This window comes from Lepisosteus platostomus, chromosome 13 (assembly GCF_059453375.1).
Source record: "Lepisosteus platostomus isolate fLepPlt1 chromosome 13, fLepPlt1.hap1, whole genome shotgun sequence".
In the NCBI taxonomy this organism is placed as follows: domain Eukaryota; kingdom Metazoa; phylum Chordata; class Actinopteri; order Semionotiformes; family Lepisosteidae; genus Lepisosteus; species Lepisosteus platostomus.
The window spans coordinates 26,274,470-26,294,647 of record NC_142623.1 but is presented as its reverse complement, the minus strand read 5'-3'; the positions used below and the strand labels follow the sequence as shown (position 1 = coordinate 26,294,647).

Here is a 20,178-nt window from a genome sequence, read left to right as displayed (position 1 = left end):
CAAGGTTTATCTTGTTCTTTGTTCTGAATGTGAATACATCTTAAAAAGTAGGATTACTATTATAGGCAGTGAGCATAACACAGATGGCACAATTCTAATAAATAAATTAATGGTGCTGCAATGGTGGTGCCTTTTGAAATACAGTTTACATCACATAATTTTAAAGGCTTAAACTTAAGTTAAAGCAAGTAATGAACAGAATAAGAATTAAAATCTAAAATAGTTTTCTCCAGGAAACCCATTTAATGTCTGAGGATATAGAGTATATAAGAGATGGCCGGGACAGTTGTTTTTTGCCTGGTGTAACGCTTAGACAAGAGGAGTCATTATTCTTATACACAAATCGATCCCTCTACAAATAAAAGATACAATATGTGACCGTTCAGGGAGGTATGTCATTATCCAGTGTGAACTGCTTTCTGTTAAATTTAATTAACTAAACGCTTATGGAACAAATATTTACAGAAATGTATTCATGATACTGACCTAACTGCAAGGTCATTTTATCTTAGGGGGAGATTTTAACTGTACTCTCTGCCCTGAAACAGATAGGTCGACTGGAATTGAGACTTTCTAATCAGCAAACAAGGAAAGAGCTACAGCATTATACAAAATTTTAACCTATTTGACATTTGGAGATTTAGAAACCCTAAAGTTAAGGCTTTCTCTTATTCAGACACTTTTCAAACTTTGAGTATAGACTTTCTTGAAATTTGTAGAATTTTTGCCTAAAATTACAAAATGTTGGTATGACAGCATAATCATTTCAGACCATGCATGTGTTTAATTATCTATGTTCAAACTCTCTCAGAGGACCTCCTAGGTGGCGTTTTCAGACAACTTGGTTGAGAGATCCAGACTTTTTAAAATTTCAGCACAAATATATTTCTTTTTGGAGGTAAATACAACTCAAACTTCAGCTTGTGTGAGATGGGGAAGATTTTAAACATTTCTTAGAGGTCAAATGATTAGCTATACAAGCTCTGAATTTAAAGCCTCCCAACTCAAAATGAAAAGATTAGAGAACAAAAGAACCAGAAGGCAAAATATTTTCAACTAGCTCCTTTGAATTAATTTCTGAATTGAATAAAGTAAAAGCCCTCTATAATGAATTATCAACAAATCAGGCAACAGAAAGTTTACTGTGACTGAAACAAAGTTATTACAAACAGGGAGAAAGAGCTGGCAAATTACTGGCGTGGCGCATCAAACAGAAACAATCAAGAGAGCAATAAATGCAATTCAGTCTGAAGACGAAAATCTTACGGTTGATCCAACAGAGATAAATAATGCATTTAGATGTTATTACGAGATGCTATATAGTTCAGAATATTCAGAGGCCTACCAGCCCCAGCAGTCAGACTTTTTAGATACTCTGGAGTTTCCTCATCTAGAGGAGGATTTAGTCGCAGTTTTAGAGGATAACTTAAAGGTTGATAAGGTGTCTGAAGCCATTCTCAACATGGAGGAAAGACACCAGGGCCCAGTAGCATCCCTATTGAAATCTATAAAATATTTAAAAGTAAGCTAATTCAGCCTCTTATGGACATTTATCAGGAGTCACATAAAATGGAACTTTACCTCCTTTAAATTGTACATTAATTATGTTGTTACTAAAACGCATTCACCATTAGAACGAGGGTCATACAGATCCATTTCACTGATCAATAATGCCAAAGATTTTGTGCAAAGTTTTGGCAAAAAGACTAGAGACTCTTTTGCCTCAATTAGTTCATAGTGATCCAAATTGGATTTGTTAGAGATAGGCAAGCATTCCACAATATTAGAAGGGTACTCAACTTTGTATATGAAAAGAAAGGGGAGCCTGACAATGCAATATTATCATTAGACACAGAGAAAGCGTTTGATCGGATCGAACATCAGTATCTGTTTGAGGTTCTATCCAGAATGGGGATAGGAAAAGGATTAAAGCCATTTATGCTAACCAATCCGCTGACATTCTAACCAATGGTTTGATATCCACCCCTTTTAATCTAAGCAGAGGAACACGACAAAGATGTCCTTTGTCGTTTACACTGGCCATTGAACCATTGGCCATGGCTATTTGTAAACATACCAACATTAATGGTGGAAATATAGGTAATGTAGAACATTGGATAGCATTACATGCTGATGACAAATTTATTTCTTTCCAATTAAATTATTCCATACCCTCACTTATATTTTGATTAAAACATATGGGATTTTTTTCAGGATATAAGATAAATAACAATAAATCAGCTTTAATGTTCTTATGAGAGAAGTAGGAGGGTTTTACTTATTTAGGCATTAAGATTACCCCAGTGGTCAACAAACATCCCAGCAAATTATAATCCTTTAACAGAATCTGTAATAGAGTCAATAAATAGGTGGACCAAACTGCCCATATCAATGATAGGGAAAATCAATATAATTAAAATGTCAGTTTTATTTCAGTCAAAATGTCGGACACCTGAAGAAGGCTTAACAGCCAAAACATTGTGTTTTCTCTCTTCTCTTTTCAGCATGGAATAAACCTATTACTTGTTCCTTTGCAGACTACACATGCAGACACAGCTACCCACCTGAACCATTCTTAATATATACCTAGAAGAGATTAGGATGAATAAAAAGGAGCGTTTATTGGTAACCATCTGCATTTTAGAAGCAAAACGAGTTATAGCTTGTGTTTGGAGACAGGAAGAAAGTCCTTGTGTGTCACAATGGCTGAAGGGGATGACTTCATGCCATGCATTGGAAAAGATAATTTATCTCCTAAAATCAAAAATGGAGGAATTCAGGGAGATATGGGATTCATTTCTAAATTTTCTAGAGAATCATAGGGGTAACATCTAGAGAGAAGGGGGGTAAGGGCTTAAATTAGGGGAACTACTTTATGAAAGGAAATACATTTAAGCCTTGTATACAACATGTATCTATGTTAAAAAACAAACACCCATGTGACTTTTTTTGAATATTTCAAATATTCAAAAAATATTTTTTTTTTAAATTGAGCTATTTCTAAATATGCAAACTGTCTGGATGTTTTATCATATTCTCCCTTTTTATTGATGTTTGAACATGGTTAATATTATCTCATTTCATATTTAATATGGAAAAACCAATAAAGATAGTTAAAACGTCAACAAGACAGTCAACAAGACAGCATGGCAACAGGATGTTTAGTTTTATTTAACTGACCCTTTTAAGGTTTAATATTTGTACCTGACAGTTTTGTTTTCCAACAATCACTTAAGAAACTGCTGAAGGTCAAAGAAAAAGTTTATTTCTTGAAATTGAAAAGGGCAAATAAAAAACCTACCAGTAGCCCTGAAAATGAGGTTTTCACAAACAAGTTCAGTGGGCGTGCACATTTTCCAGCAATTGTGTCGCAGAATCTTTGACAAGCCCAATCCTGGAGGGCTGCTGTGTCTGCATCTTTTCCAGTTCACATCATGACCCAACTGAACTAATTATTGGCTTAACTGCCTTAATTATGACCTTACCTGGAGCTGTTTTAACAGTTATTCCCAGTTCGAGGAGCTCTCAATTTAAAGGCATCTTAAAAACCTACTGGTGGCACCTGAGCCTTATACCAATATCAAAAGTCCACCACAACCTTTCTAGTGAGATGTTTTCACATACTGCAATTCATACCCTGCTGAGAAAAAGCCCATTTACCTGAGTGAAACCATGTTTCCGAGCTCTGCTGGTAAGCTCCTGATCTTGTTGGATGAGAGGTCCAGGTATACCAGATTATGGAGTTTGGCAATGTCTGGCGGAATGCGTGAGAGGGAATTGTCGCTGAGATGCAATGCGGTTAAGTGCGTCAGTGACCACAATGCAGTGCTTAAGCTCCTTACGTTCCCTGCAAAGGATGGGGAAAAAAAACACTGTGCTCAAATACTTTATTATGCTGAGCACTGTCCACAATTTAGAACTACCAGCAATGAATATTTAACCAACGTTTTATATTTATATCTAATGTGACAGAACAGTTCATAAGCTGCTGCTAAGTAGGTGACATTTTCAGTCCAGTTTTATCAGTCACCTGAACTGAAAAATCATCAAAGGCTGTATTAAGAACCCAAGTCATTCAGCATACCTTGGCAAACGTTGTTTCAGAAAGGGAGTACAATTTATAGAACAAAAATACAGAGAAGCTATAACATCTCTCAATTTTTTAAAATTTAAAACCAATTACATGTAATTGTCTGTCTGCATGAGAGCTGGGGCCTTTAATAATTCCAAAAAGTCACCGCTTAAGCTTTAGGCTCACAGGGTGGAAAATGTTACATTGAATAAAACCAAACAAATGGGTTTGTTGTAATGCTGAATTGAGATGCAGAATTAGGTACACTGGGGCAACTTTATTGCTACGAACTGCATCATGATTGATAAAAATTTACCATTAAAATATGATTTTTTTGTGCCACTTTAAACATACACATATTTACAGGACATTTTTCATACATTTTAGAAGTGAAACTTTGAGATCTTGTAAGTCTGTTTTTTTTAATACAATTTTCCTTTTAAAAAAAGCAAGATTTCTAAGGAAAAAAGAATGCAGTCTTGGACCCTGAACCACATTTGATACAATCTGAAATCAAGATGAGAATAGTCTTGGAAAAAAATGTAAAAAGATCCTACAGTTTTCACTGAGAACACCTGGAGAGATTCAGCACTTATGCAAGATGATTTCTTTTTTTCCCACTGATCTCAGTGTCTGGTACAGTTATGTCACTTACCGCTGATTTCTAGCTCAGCCCAGTACGACTTCTTCCCGTTGGCTGCGTCCTCACTCGACATTATTGTGTACATCCGCCTAGGATCTGGCGGGTCATATTTTTCCTTGGGCATTCCTGTAATACTGCAGAAAAAGGCAAGTCAGGGCCCTTCAATACACACTTACTGCCCCTTTCATAAGAGAAAATCACTCAGGTGTTTTAACACCATGATATAGTGTAGAGGGCAGTATGGTGGTTTCCTCCCACAATTTAGAAACATACTGGCAGGTTAATTTGTTTCTGTGAAAACTGTCCGTCGTGTGTTTGTGCCAATGTGCATGCAGCAAAGGACTGGTGTCCCATCCAGGTTGTACCCCACCTTGAGCCCAATGCTTGCCAGGATAAACCCCAGCTCCCCTGTGACGTTGTTTTGGATGAGACGGTTTTGGAAATAGATGGATATAGTGGATATTCTTCTGCACTGAACTGCTCCAAAACCTGGGAAAATCGACTATGGAACCGCAAAAAAATATTTACCTCATGTTTCACTGAGAGTTACTTATGAGCGTTTATAGAATTTAAAAGCTAAATGAAACTGAAATGGTCAATGACAACTCTTATTGCCTTAACATGGTTAATAGCTCAAACATTCATGCTGATTCATAATTTATTACTCCTGGCTTCCATCTCATTTCACATTAACCTATGATGGCTTTTGTTCATTTTAAAAAAGGGCTTGGGCTGCTGAGTACTACAATGGAATGTTTATCTAAATTTCAAAGTGGGCAAAGTGAAACTACTGGTGCACAAAAACAAAGGAGTGGCAAAGCACCTTTCTTGACCAGTTGTTTGAAATTCTGACCGACTACAACTAAAGAAAAACTTTTCGCGTTGATGGTTTTCAAAGGGTTTACTTGCCCACCAGGGTTGACAGTATAATCAGTAAAGGGTAGGTTTACAATGTTTCAACTAAGGAGTATCAGACAAATCATGTTTGGAGCATGAATATCAAGAAGGTCTTAGCTCTATAACTGATTGGGGGGGACTTCAAGGCAGAGAATTTAGGTTGTATAGTAAGAATGAGTAAAGAGAAATTTGCACTTCCAGGACTGCTGGACCACACCTCACACCTCTGTTTTTATATATACACATTACTCACTTGTGTGATGTGTGACCACCACAATCCTTAAGTCTTAAAGGGTTGTGAATAAAATCTAAAGTGTACAAACCACATCATGAAATACATATTAAACAAGCAATATACACACTCTAGATCACATTATAGAACACATTAGTTAATATAAGCAATTAAAACATTCACAATGTACCAAAATTTCATTTGAAAGACCTAAAAGTAATCAGAAGGGAAAGCAATTTGATAAATAATTATTTATAAGTAATTCAAAATAATATATTTAATTCAAAATAATAAAACATGCTCATGTCAATTGTGACATAAGGTTTAAATTTTAAAAATACTCTTTAATGTTAGGCTATATTAAGTGCCGCAAGAACCTTTGTAACTATTGTAACTGCTAATGCAATTATGTTTCAAAGTTAAGCTACACATGGAAAAAAAAGACAGCTGCAGACCTGTGCAAATTTCAGATATTGGTCTTCAGTGACAAACCTGAACCTGTGAAAAAGCACCAGGCCTGCAATTTCCACTGCTCTCCTCTTCTTGTAACTAAGGAGACCCTAATGACTTCCAAGAACACTTTCCAGACAGCTGTGATGCACTGTGCAGGAAGGCAATAAGCCAATCAACTACTGCAATCTCTTCGATTCTACCAAAAGCTGATTGCCATGCAACAGAAGCTTTAAAAATAACCTTCCACTTAAAAAAAAATGTATACTCAAAACCGTTCATTCAGTGGAGCTCTCAATCACTTCTGACTGCCACACCTCCCTTTAAAAAAAAAACCTGTTTTAAATGGATTCCAAATATTAAGTGACCCAAAAATATGCAAGGCCAAAAGAAAAGTTAAGTTGCAGGCCACAATTAGAGCAGGAATAATTAACCAAGTGACCCAGGTCCTTCTGATTATTTCGATATATTGATGTTCTCTCTGGCACTTGAGTACATGCATTAAAGCATGCATTCACATACTACTATTTCTCTCACAGCCTTCAAGTAGAAAGACAAATGCCTGCTATTTCTGATACAAGACAGAGTCTTTACGTTCAAAAAAATATTAGCATCCCAATTATACACTATACAACTATTTCAGGACACCATTTACAAAAAGCTTCCCATCGTCTTTCTAGGTGTCTACTTCTGTTAACGTAAATATTTGCATTTTTATTATTAAATGCTATTACGAAGAAAACCACGTCAGAGTGGTTTATTTCAGTATTTATAAATAACATAAAATAAAATTAACAGATTTACACAATAAAATCAAATAAAAATATTTGTGCAGAACACCTCAAGGGAAAACCCTAAAAAGTGACCAGCTCAACAAATGAGAACAAAACTGCATATAATGTTTTCATGAGAGGTGCAGTCCAGAAGCATAAACATGCACTGGACATCATCCCAGCTCTTATAATTACTGTTCAGTGATGCAAGACAATAGACATCTGCATTTCTTTGAAAAATGCTATTATTACATAGAAAAATGATTATAAAAGGTATAGCAAAAATGTTAGGCCTAAAATATAGGAAAATATTTGAGCCTTCAAAAAGAACAAAAAATGGCTCTCAGGTGAAAAATAAGTTCCTAGCTTGACTGATAAAAATGCATCACCTTTTAACATCACTTCACGGGGAGTTTTGGAAATAAAAACATTTGGAAAAATATTTAAAATAGTACACTAATATGTAGAGGTGCATGGTAAAACCGGTATACTGGTAAACTGGTTCTTTAGTAACGCAGTACATACCGTATGCTCAGTAATTTCTGGCAGCAGTTTTGTTTTTCCAATTTTTACAAAGATTTTCTACTGCTTACATTCATAAAAACAAAGTTGATTCACAGAACAAAGTAACTGCAATAAAAATGTTGTAAACTTTAAAAGGGTGAGTAAAAAAGTCACACTAAAGGTATTTCTTGCATATCATTGGCCTATAAGATTAGAAATATGACGTGATTTCGGAAATCACGCAGAAATGATAACAGCTGATTAGTTCAGAACGACCTTGATTTTCATTGATACTGGCATTCCCAATCAAAACATTTTTAACGGAGAATCCGAGAAAATTATCATCAAATACTCCTTTACAAATCCACTGAGTACAGTTGTTGTTTTATTGAGGGTTGATCACCGTTGACATTGGTAAATGTTACATACTTATTTTCCCATGACCCATTGAACGTACTGTTTTTTCTAGTTTTTCTGAATTAACTAACTCTAGTCGGGAAAGATTTCTAGTCTTGATCATGTTTTTAATTCCATTACTACCATTAGACATGCTTTGATTTATTGTAGGTAAGACTGTCTTAAGTTTAAGACAATATAGAATGTCTTGTCTCAGCAATGTTTTAAGCAAGTATTGAGGATTCCTTGAAGTTTTAGATGAAATAGCCAAGGGCAATCAAACATGCTAAGCATGTTTCACAAGGTTGTAAATGCCAACTTTACTTATTGTAAAGAAAAAATGTTAAACTTGCAAGCACCTGATTTAATAATTTAATGATTGACAAAAATCTGCATGTTGTTAAACTGTTCTGTTACACTGTTCAGTGTTATTTTCAGTTCTTTGGTTCCAATTAAAAAAAAAAAACATCTTCGTTACTTTATTTTGTATTCACCTCAATATGCTTTACTAATCATGAAATCAAATTATGAGAGAGTCTCCATATATAAACATGCAAAATAGTTCACGGCATACCGCAATACGTTTTCCAGAAGCGGTACCCAACCCTACTAACAGGGTTTTCATGAAATGTATGACATGAGTGAAGCTACATAACTAATAGTTCAAACAAATTTAACAAATTGAACAGGGTATGAATGAGGTATGAATATACATCTTTCAGTTTCTTGAAATAAAACATCATGCAGTAATTAAATAACGAGAACAAGCCTATAGTAAATTAGTACCTTTGCACATGATCTTTGATTTACAGAACACAAACCATGGAGGGTTTCATTTTACTGGGAATACAAACTTACTCTTTCATGTTTCCTCATTTTGAAATCAAAAGAGTGAATATAGGTGAGGGTGTATGAATGGAATTGAGTGCATCAAATTCAGATTTTAGCATACATTCCATTCAAGGTAATAAACAAATTTATTTTAGGCAAAATAGGCCATCTTCCTTAAGAGTACAGTATACACTACATTGTATTCTGAGGATGTTGTAATTGTTTATACAGCAACACTTCATCTACATAGGTTGATTTTATTATACTTGCAAATAAAGGAACTTCATAAGCTGAGAACCCTGTGCTTGCAGCCCCGGCTGTTTATTACAGTGTGGGCTCTTATGGAAATTAGGAATACTAATAATTACAGCCCATAAAGCCTACTAGTAACACCAACCAATTGTTCTACTTTCCATTTCAGGTGGGCACGCTCATCAGCTTCGGATTCCTACCAGTGTTACAAATTACTTGATATTAAAACATAACATTTATTAAACATACCCAACAATGTTACAAGCAATGTTCTTTTTAATTCTACATCTGCCACATTGTTTCTCTAATGTTAAGGCTTTTACTATTTTTATTATTCCACCAGTTTCAGGCTTCAGCATTTTAACTGATCCTTTTCTAAGGGGGTGTATGTACTTATTTTTTATTGAATGAAAGCTTTAAGCCAAATGACCACCATCATCCAGGAAAAACAGATTAAGTTGGACATGTAAGCTAGCCTGTGTAAAAAAAAAATAAGACAGCTCCACATTTCCATTCTCAATGAGCCTTCAGGCCAGCATCACAATACTCAACTCTCCTCTTTGCAAGGTCTGTCTGAGGGTGCACTCTGTTAAAAGTCTCAGCAGGGATAGTCACTGCTGTCATATCCCATATACCAGTGCTGCACACACAGCTTTTTACAGGAAGCAAGAAGACTGGCTAAAATACATGACAGGTACTCTGGTTTAACACACGCTGGTTATAAATGACTCTCATTCCTGGTCAGTCTCCCAGGTGGTGTCTTTAATGCCAGCAGAGCTGTGGTGTGCCAACAAGTTAACACCTCTCTGAAGGAGAAGGAATGGCTAGCTAACCAAATATAAAACAGCCTCTTCCGTTCCCAGGCCTCTGTGTACACAGCACTGTGTGTATTTTTAGTTCTAAACTCAGTAAGAATCTGGTTTGAGCCTGTTCTACAGGGTGGAAACTGCCTGAAACACCACTCCATTGTAGGCTGCACAAGGGCAGATATATGATCTTTTAACCCACGGTTTGTTTCACTGTAGTTGAGGTGTGCCTAATTAAGGCCTTAAAAACACTTGGAATAACTTTGTTAGGCATTAAGGATTGTTTCCATTTCTTCCAGCAACATGTGTAACCAGGGCCTTGCATCTGACTGCCATGCCTCTGAATGCTATGGCAGACACCAGTTATTACACTACATTTTCACAGCTGGAAACAGTGGATTAGAAGACAAGTTATTTCTCAGCTGTCTTCCAAAGAGAATCTGTTCTCCTCTGAGAGTTACTGACGTTTAAGGTGCCACTGGAAGAAATCTCAATCATCTAAATCCAGCTGTCTGCAAACTCACACACGTGCTCCATCTATTCCTCACAAGAATTTGGCCATCCTTGAAAGACCTCATACAGTGTCAGTATAGAACTACTAGCTGTTGATTTTTCTCTTAATCAGAGCAACATGTAAATAGGAAGTGCAACAACTACTGAATTTGTATTTTATCAGAAAGCAAAATCTGATATTTTCCATTATGAGCTCCCTAAAATGCTACTAAGCATTCCATCTGCTTCAAAGTATCACAGACAGGAACAACAACAGTAAACAATCTACTCTGCTGCACGAGACTAAAACAAACCACAAACCCAATTTGTTCTCCATCCTGTAAAATTCTCCATAGGTGCCTACAGGCAGGAGTCAAATGTTGCTTCAATAAAACTATAAAGCTCAAAAAGCATTTTGTGTGCAACAACAAAAATGTCAAAAAGGAGCAAGCCTATCATTTGGTAATCACTTGCTTATTTTCACATTCAGGAAAAATTGCATTCAGAGTATGGCAGTCTTGACCTTGACCTTGTCGTGAATGTTCTGCCCCCAGTGACACGGTCTTCCACATTTACAATGGCTTTGAGGGAAAGTGCAATACAAAGTCCTGGTATGTACTGGTGGCTCTCATGACAGATTCCACTGGTTTTCATTTTTTTCCCTGCAGCCAATTAAACTTCAGACCACAACTGCCTCCCTTGGAAGAAAATACAGCATGAAGGTGCCTTTGTTTGTGTCTGAACTGCCAACATATTTACATTTAAAAGTGTGTTGAGAATTTTCTTCATGCACAATGATCATCGTGTTGGGGCACATGAAGAAGCAGAAAAAATTAGCTCTGCTACACTACTATTGACATTTAGCATTTATGAAGACTATTTTTCCTCACACCACACAGACACATCATTATAAAGCAATGTAAGTGAATTAAAGGTTCCAAAAACTTTTATCAAACATTGCTGTAAGAGTGGAGCTGATCTTTTTCCTTTAAAGACATAGAAATTGAAATCCTTTATTAGAATAATATTGAACACAAACTGCTGCCTTCCTTGATTGACTAACTACATTATAGACTAGTTTTAATGATAAGCTCCATCTCAAAAACTCTTGAGTATACCATCACATCAGAGGAGGCCTGGAAAAGTATGGTTAAATATATAGCACTTCCACATTTTATTAAAAATACACCATCCATACAAGCAATGTCAAGTTGAGAGTTTCAAAGTTTAATAAACTGATGTTCCAACTGCAATGTATCTTAATCAAAATGACACAGCAGAGAAAACACACAAGGCTATGTGAGAAAAGTGATCCCTTTCCCGAGACAAAGCCACTCAACTCAAGCAGAGCAGCAGGAAAACAGCTGTTAGTCTGCACTTGCCAGCCATTTGTTTAGGGTGGGCCTTAAGTTTTCTAACCATCTTCCAACACGGCAGCCATGCGCACAGAGCTGCTGCGCTTCGTTACTGGAGCACACTCACCCTACTGTGCAATGAGCAGCATTTTGCATGGCGGGAGAGGCAAGAGAACTGTGAATCCACACTCAGCAAAGGGCTGGAATAAAAGCCCCACCAGTGAGATAACACATGCTCCACTCACAACAACAGACATCTATCTAATCCCAGGCAGCTTTTCTTAACAGACGGACAATTCTAGTCACCAAGGAACGCTCCTTCCTGATAAGTGCATCTACACTAGATCTCTATTTTTAGTGCATCACGCTGATCAGACCATGACTGAAGGGCAGTATAGCAGACAAAGCTATAAAATCAATACCTTGTGCACTTTGCATACATTCTGAAGGAAACAAAATTCATAGAGCTCTCTCTCAACTTTAAAAACAAAGGAAAACCAAGTCTAGAACTTGCCACTTAGAAACAAATGCCACTTCCAGTCTCATTTTTATGCTTGAATAGCACTCTCAAAGAACAAATGAAACCAACACAGCTGAGATGTTCTGTAACAGCGAAAGAATATTCTTTCAGACTGAAACATTATTTTAAAATTATTTTAGAAAGTCACAGGTGGAAACTATTTGTGGAACTGTTGTGTGGAAAAGCTTTAAACATCACCACTGACAAATACCTAAATAAGCTCTAAAAATGCTAGCATAGTTAGTTTTGTGCTAGTTTAGATTAAGTAATCAAAATGATATTTTTCTAGTTTTGACATCTTTGTAAAACAGCTTTGGGACGTTACTAGAGTATCCATCGCATGCTGATTATTAATTTTGCAAAAGAAATACCCTTACCCTATCTTTTACCCAAATTTAGCAGAACTGAAACCTTCCAATTATCCGAAAAAAAGCAACACATGCTAGATCAGCAGGTGTAATGGGAGTACTTTCATTTTGGGTATAAAAGGCAAGCTTTCAGAGGGACAAATACTTATAAAACCTAACAGTAGAAAATTACCTAACAAAATCACTACACTGTTAGAAAAACAATTATGGTTTTCAGAATTAAAATGTAATGTAAGTACATATACTCTCAGAGCAGATAAATAAATAAATCCCTTTATTGCAGAAATGTTTTCCACAAAATTAAATTTAAATAATGCAACTACATATCAACACAGCATTCACAGAAACACAAAAAAGTGACAAACAGACTTTTGAAAGAAAATGCTCGTTTTCCTACAGAAGCTACAGTAGCAGAGAACCTCCCTCTTAAGCTGTTATCTTCTGCAAACTTCTAGCTTGCAGGCCATGACACTGGATGTCATATCTGAATGTAATAGTTAGACAAGGGAAGTGTTCAAGTAAGGAGATTGTTGAAGAAGCAAAGAAGTGCTTTCATCTACAAACTAAGTGTAGCAACTACACAGTACCAAACCCAAAATTCATCCATCCATTTTCCAGCCATTTCTTCCAATTCAGGGTCAGCAGGGAGCTGGAAGCTATCCCAGCAAGAAAAGGGTGCAAGGCAGGGTATTACTTGGATGGGACACCAAATCCCACGCCGACAGCACCCTAGATACAGAATTGAACTCAGGTCCCCAGCACCGCGAGGCACCAATGCTAACCCCTGTGCTTCATAAGTTTTTTGTTTTTCCTAGGCATACAGTATAGTAATGTAAGCTTATTTGAGGAGCAAAAATAAGAACGGATGTTCAATTTTCAGCATAAAGAAAAATGCACACTGAAGTTTCAAAGGTTCAAATAATCTTAGAAGTTTCAATCAAAGTCTCTGGAGTTTTCTGTACTTGTTAAAAGCACTGGAATTTAAGTTTTTCCACCCCTTTCTAAAAGAATATTAGTTACTATTAAACCTTTAAAGCAAAATACAGAACAAAGGGGTAAAATCCTTTTTATCTCAAAAAAGAAAGCGACAACCATGTTTCCCCTGTTATTAACTGCCTAAAACAATTAAAACTTATTTCCAAAGATAAGCCCTTTGAGACTATCATGAAAGCCCTGTTTTGAAGTTTAATTTAGTCTTTAGTGCAACAGACAAATGTTAGTATTTGGAATGGATGAACATATATGTAACTATTGAAGTGATGGTTATAATAACATTGTTTCCTTTGAGGTCAGGCTGTGAGTTAGCACTTGCAGACGTGTATGAATTATTGAAAGGTGGCTCAGTCCAGAGAACAGAGGAATGCAGTGAGATGAAGCAGCCATTTTGATAAGCTAATCTTAACCCTTTCGCCACAATAAATGAACAAAAAAGCACTGCATCTGCAAAATGTGAATAAAACTCAATCCCTTATAAACTAGAGACTGAGAATAACGGATTTCAAGATGTACTGTTATGAATATAAGCAATTCAATTTTGAACGCAGCAGCCAAATGGAATGAAGATAGTTAATAGATGCAGGAAAGTCCTAAGAGACTGCCAATGAGAAGTTCACCAATGGCCTGAGACACTATGGGATTTTTATATCTCTTTTATACAGGTACTGCAAAATGAGACAGAAACCAGACAGAAACCTGCCTATTCCAGTAAAAATAAAGCCCTCTGGTTACTCTTTCCCATTGAACAAGTACCAAAACAGGCAGCTCTGCCAGCCTTCTGCCTTTACTGATTGAGACAGTTAGAAAGCAAGCCTCTGCAGATTTTAGGTATTGTAAACTACACAAAGCTTCAGATTTAAGGATATAGAAGGGAGTTTTTTTCTAATTCTAATTTCTGGTTTTCTTATTTGACCAAATTAGGTAAATACCATTTTCTTTCAACACAATTACTCAGATCAATCAAAACCATTTCACTTAAGACTACATTTGCGACGAAAACTGAAGAAAAGTTCCAAAGGGAGAAAGGGAGATAGCCGTATTATTAAAATAATTCCCTTTGACATCCATGTCAAGAAAATACATTTGCTAAGTATCTATGTTATTCTTCCTTCTTGGCATGCAGGAGATGTTTTCTTTTGCAGAGGTTTTGAGAGCCGATTACATTGCAGACAGAAGCCTTTGTTCGTTACTTAGCTCTCATCTGCACTAATGCACTAGCAAAATTTTAAAATGATAAATCCTCTGAGGAATGAGAAGAAAAACTGATATTCTGGAGGCAAAACATTTCATTCTTAATACATGTTTACCAGAAGGGCACAGGAAATATGTCTGATAAACTTCCTGTTTCAGCACTGAGCACAACCTGCTCTGTTCAGCACAATACAGATGTTTCTTTATTATATCAGTTCTTTGCTAAATGTAATATAAATAATCACATTAGAAATGGGCACCCACAGGATTATCAATGTTTGTTGAAAACATCTCAGAATTGGCTTTCCTGAAAATGGTTACTTTCTTGAGAGCTTTGACATGACTTATGACAGAAAGAGAAAAGTAAGAGGAAAGGACTTAAAGACAACTTACATCCTTTGGTACAGTACGTAAGGATGTAGATGTTTTAGTTGTGTGACAGACCCAAGTGTTTTTAAAAGGTTTCAGTGAAGACAATTTCTGAAACAACTATTATCATTACATTACAGTGTTAGGCAGTGCTAAATTTGGAGTAACCAGAATAATTTCAATAATAAGTATTCTTTTTTTTTGGTTCTAAAGTACATTTTGCATCTCCTTCTTAAGATCAAATGGTAGTTCCAGTTCAGTTACATTGTATACAACAATACTGGTTTTTAAAACTTGTAAATTGAATTAATTTAGTTAACATTCAAATTGTAACTGGCCAATAATAACCTGACAATTTGAAATCAAAAGCTGTCGGCAGACAGATGCACAACAAAGCCTACCTGTGTGATAATGAGCACTTAAGAGAAATTAGTGTGTGCAGAGTTGGGCCTTAAAGAAAAATTCTGGCATAACTGGATTCGGCAAACCCCTATCTGATCTAAGACTTCTAATACATCTTAAGTATGAACTCTAAAGGGCCTATTTAAGAAAATAACTCAAATTCATATGATACTTGAATATCCAGCTGCTGGATATCTGAACCTTCTTATTAATGAATAATAACTGAAAATGTTAAAAGAAAAAACAGTTCTGTAGTTAAATAAATTGAACAGGTAGCTCTACATTTAAAATTAAGCCTAGGTGCTAATAACATGTTAAAGGCATTACCAGGAAAATACAAACTTCTGCACAAGCACATATCACTTATTTCTGCTACGTGCAAAACAAAAAATTAGGACTGAAAGCCCTTTTCTAAGCCATTAAACAGGAAGATGTTACCTCTACATTTTCTTTTGAAGCACCACATCATTTCTCTTGGGCATGCTAGGCTAGGCCAAGTGACGACAGCCCCCTACAAAGTATAAATAAACTTCACAATTGCAGGTGTGTTCTTTAACTCAGCATCCAGAGTCTGTATCTGCTCCTTCTCACCATCAGACAAAAATTGAAAAGAACAGTGCAAAGTTAGACTTCTAGTGAACAGTGTTTGATATAGTGCTAAGTCCCCAGGACAGTTTCACCTTTTCTTTTTTCATTCTATGTAAAGGAAAACAAATTAATAACAGCTTACCCTCATTTACACCTCTAATTATTTTCAACTAACATGCATTAGAAAAGAGAACCTTGCTTCTTCTACTCATGATGAACATAAGACAAAAATGCATTACTGGGATGTCAAGGGGAGAGGAGCTTTAATCTGTGGACAACTCAAGGATCACTATGAACACAAAGCAGTGAATGACAAATTAAGAAAATGTTATCTACTCCACAAACTTGTGAAGCATAATACTAAAGCTGTCACTGAATCCAAGATCTGTATGTATAAGAAATAAAATCACCTTTGTCAATTTTTCAAGCCTCAACCATTCAGCAATACTTTGACTAAGCCTGGGAAAAAAAAGAAATAACATGCTACATCACAACAGTTTTTTTTTAATCTAAATGGAATAATCATAAATTGGTTAACGGCCAAAATGCTTCTCTCTGTTCTAATCTGAAATGAACAATTACTAATGAAACTGAAATGACAGCTGCTCTCAGTGCTAAAAACATACCTAAGTCCCACTCAACATGTTTTACCCCCAAATGCATGCTTTCACATAGCAAATAAAGTCAGCACTCAATGAACTTAGGTGGCCACCATTGATAAAGGATACTTCCACTGCTTGCATTTAGTGCAGCAGGCTATTTCTCACCTTTATCGGGCCACAATCGACCTCAACAATAAACCCATTACCTTTAGGCAAGTGTATTACACTCCCTACACTTCCTTTTACTAAATGTGCTCTCAGACTTGGTGTTTCTTACAAAAATGCCATGGTGGTGAAGAGTCTCAAAACCATAAAAAAGTTTATATTGTTAAGGGTTATCAATAGAGAAAATATAGGCTAAGCCACAACATTTTACCTATTGGAGATTTCGTAAACCATCAGTTAAAACCATTAAAAAAAATAAAATGTAAAATAGCCTCAGTGTGCCACCTATCAAATGTGTTTAATATCAACTAACATTTTCTGAAACAACTAAAGCTACATTTTATATGCACTTCTATCAACAGTAATGTTTGAAAAACAAGCATGTTAGCATACTTGACCCTTCATAGCACACAATACAGTGTCCAAATTCTGGAAGACAAACTAAACTGATCCTTTTATTAGAAAAGATGTTTTTTTTTTAAATAAACATAAGGCTTCACAGATCTGTTGAGGACATTTACAGTTTTTGATAATGAAGACCTTTAAAAAACATTCTCTTTACAAGGATGTCTGCATAATAAGGGAGGCTGCCATAACTCTCACAAGTTAGAGGTTCAGAAATTATGACCCTAAAAATAAAAACAAGGACGATAAAATAAAAATTCCAAAAATCTGCATCAAACATCTCAAACAAACAATTTTCTTCAACTGATTGAAATTATTGGTTTGTCATATTTGAACAAAATATAAAACTGCGCAAAAAAATATTTTCATGCAAGAAATTATTTCTATAGGCAACTGAGTAAGAATTTATTTCATGCTACCCCTCCGCTTCCTAGACAGGAATCTATTCTATGACAGGAATTATGTAAGAGCTAGGCAGTTAGTTAAGCAGCAGTGTGGGGTATGATTAGAGTTTTGGGCTCAATGGAGGGTGATGGGTTCATATTCCAGATGAGATTCACTGATTCATTCACTGTTCGGTAAAATGCCCAGATGTATAAACAGGTACAATTGTGAAAAATATCACTAAAATGTACAGAACAGACATTAGTGAACACGTCCGATCTCATGCATTACAATTACTATTCTTAATGAAAAGCTTACCCCATTCTCTCCCATTATCCCAGTATCATGATAAACAGTGAATAAATACTTTGACTTGTTCCTGGGCTCTGCTGCTGAATTTCTTCTCATTCCCTTTTTGTTATTACTATGCATAGTATGAGATCCCTTGCATCAGACAAAACATTACAACTTGCCCTACCAAATTAAATTACCACCTGGGCCTAATTACATAAACTGTCGATGACTATACATTACATGAAGATTATAGTTCACCCATGACCAATAAATCAGCACAGTCCGTAACTTCTGTCCACTTATGTGGACAATTATCCTCACTTTACAATAATGTTTAAGTGAATTATCAAATGCTGACCACTGCCTATTATATTTTCTAAAATCCAAACCGGAGCTTAAGTGCTGGTACTGAAAAGCTACGAAAGTATGTACTTTTACTCTAAAATACCTTATCACACTGGATCGTGTGCAGAGCGTTATCTGTACTTGAACTGACTATTTTCAAACACACTTTCTCCTCAGATATCACCATATCCTTGCTGTTTATCTGGATCTAGTACAGATTTAACAATGCTACTCTTTGCCAATTATGTTACATAAACAAGGATAATAAAAAATAATAGTACTCAAAACAAGTGGGGTGTATGTTATTTTAGAAAAGATAATATTAAACAAAAATAATTGGAGCTACAAAAAATAATTAAAGCTTGACGGGCTCCTTTCGTGAATTATATCTCTAAATAACATATGTTTGTTTATAGCCAGCAAGGCACAATTTCTTTAGTATTATTGGGCCACTGCGCTGTCAATCACAAGACTTTCTTTTTCTCGGCTTAGATCTAAATGGCTTCAATCCGAGATAGGCCTCAATAGGGGAAACGATTAAACCGTGCGTTGTTTGCACTATATTCGCGATTCCCGATACACGGTCGGTGTTAAATTTGTTATCTGAACTTGCTGTGTTGTACAGAAACAGGTGAAAAAAATGTAGGTGAAAAGAAATCAAACTCACCGCGATGAACTACAAGCCACAACAAACACCACACACAGCCTGCATGTGAACTTTAAAAGCAAAACAGCCCTTCAACTTCCAATTTCCGAACCAAAACGCTGATGCAGTGCCTTCAGAGAAACTCCTGGTGTTTGCCATTTCTAAAGGTGTGAAAAATGCTTACAAGACGGTTAAATGAAGCAAAAGTAAACAAAAGTTTAAACTACTTTAGTAAGAAAAGGGGTACCATCAACCTCGACGAACTGAGGACGTGAACATGTAACAAGAACAAAAACGTATACAAGAAAGCCTAATACTGATCTAATCCACCGCGTTTGTTTCGGATTTTGTTATCAGAACACTCTCACTTGCCTGCTCTTCTAGAACACGAGTATTCCACGATAATAAAGCCTCGCTAACAACACTAGCCACCTGGACAGCACAAATCTATTCATTGTTACGTTTTCCTTGCACCTCTGTCTAAAAAACACATTAAATGTTAATATATGTATTTATACATCGGAGAAAAGTGATATTTTTTACCTGAAAACGCATACCAATGTGTAAAGACCAGTGTGTTGTTTTCTCTTTGTTTCTCTCTCACTGTATCTGCAGCTGCCTCACGGAAAGCAAACAAGCATCATGGCGGCCGTGAGATTTTTGGTGTGTGATAACCGTACTTCCAGCCATTGGCTGAGGAGAACATGGACAGTACCATTTTGGCACCGCCTCCTCCGCCTCGCCGTTGGTCGTTTGCGATGGTACAACAACACGGTCTTCTTCTGTAAGTTCTGTGATCTGGAAGGCTGGAGTTGTGGGACGGTGAAAACCGAAAGCAAAAACAATATTTCAGTATTTGTTGAATGCACACTCCATATTGTGTACTCTGTTGTAAAATAATTAAGTTACGCTCTTAAGATAAGGGTAAATCTAGTAAGGGGAAGAAACATAACCGCCGTGCTCATTTCCTACACAAAAAAACCCAGGTGACATTTTGACATAATTTTTTGGGATGTTACAGTGATAAGGGCATCCCCCCTTCTCCGAACAAGAAAAGTTCAAATAAAGTTTCAGGTCATTTCATATTGAAGACAGCAATTAACAAGTTATATAGCATTCATCTATACAATTGTTTTTTCCTTTAACTAGTAGATTAAAATGTTCACTGCGATGTACGTCAATCTTGCCATCAATATCTGA

At 36.1% G+C, this 20,178-nt stretch overlaps 1 protein-coding gene across 1 annotated transcript in view; it reads right to left on the bottom strand.

The window, feature by feature from the left end:
- The window catches only part of cnot6a (CCR4-NOT transcription complex, subunit 6a), a 32,545-nt gene extending 12,871 nt beyond the window's left edge, over positions 1-19,674 (bottom strand). Inside the window, exons 1-3 of the mRNA XM_088603856.1 lie at positions 19,522-19,674; positions 4,728-4,849; positions 3,661-3,847 (exon numbers count right to left, since the gene is read on the bottom strand). Of these exons, the coding sequence (XP_088459982.1) occupies positions 3,661-3,847; positions 4,728-4,839 (299 nt within the window). The 5' untranslated portion in view covers positions 4,840-4,849; positions 19,522-19,674. The remainder of the gene's footprint in view (positions 1-3,660; positions 3,848-4,727; positions 4,850-19,521) is intronic.
- Between the last annotated feature and the right edge of the window lie 504 nt (positions 19,675-20,178).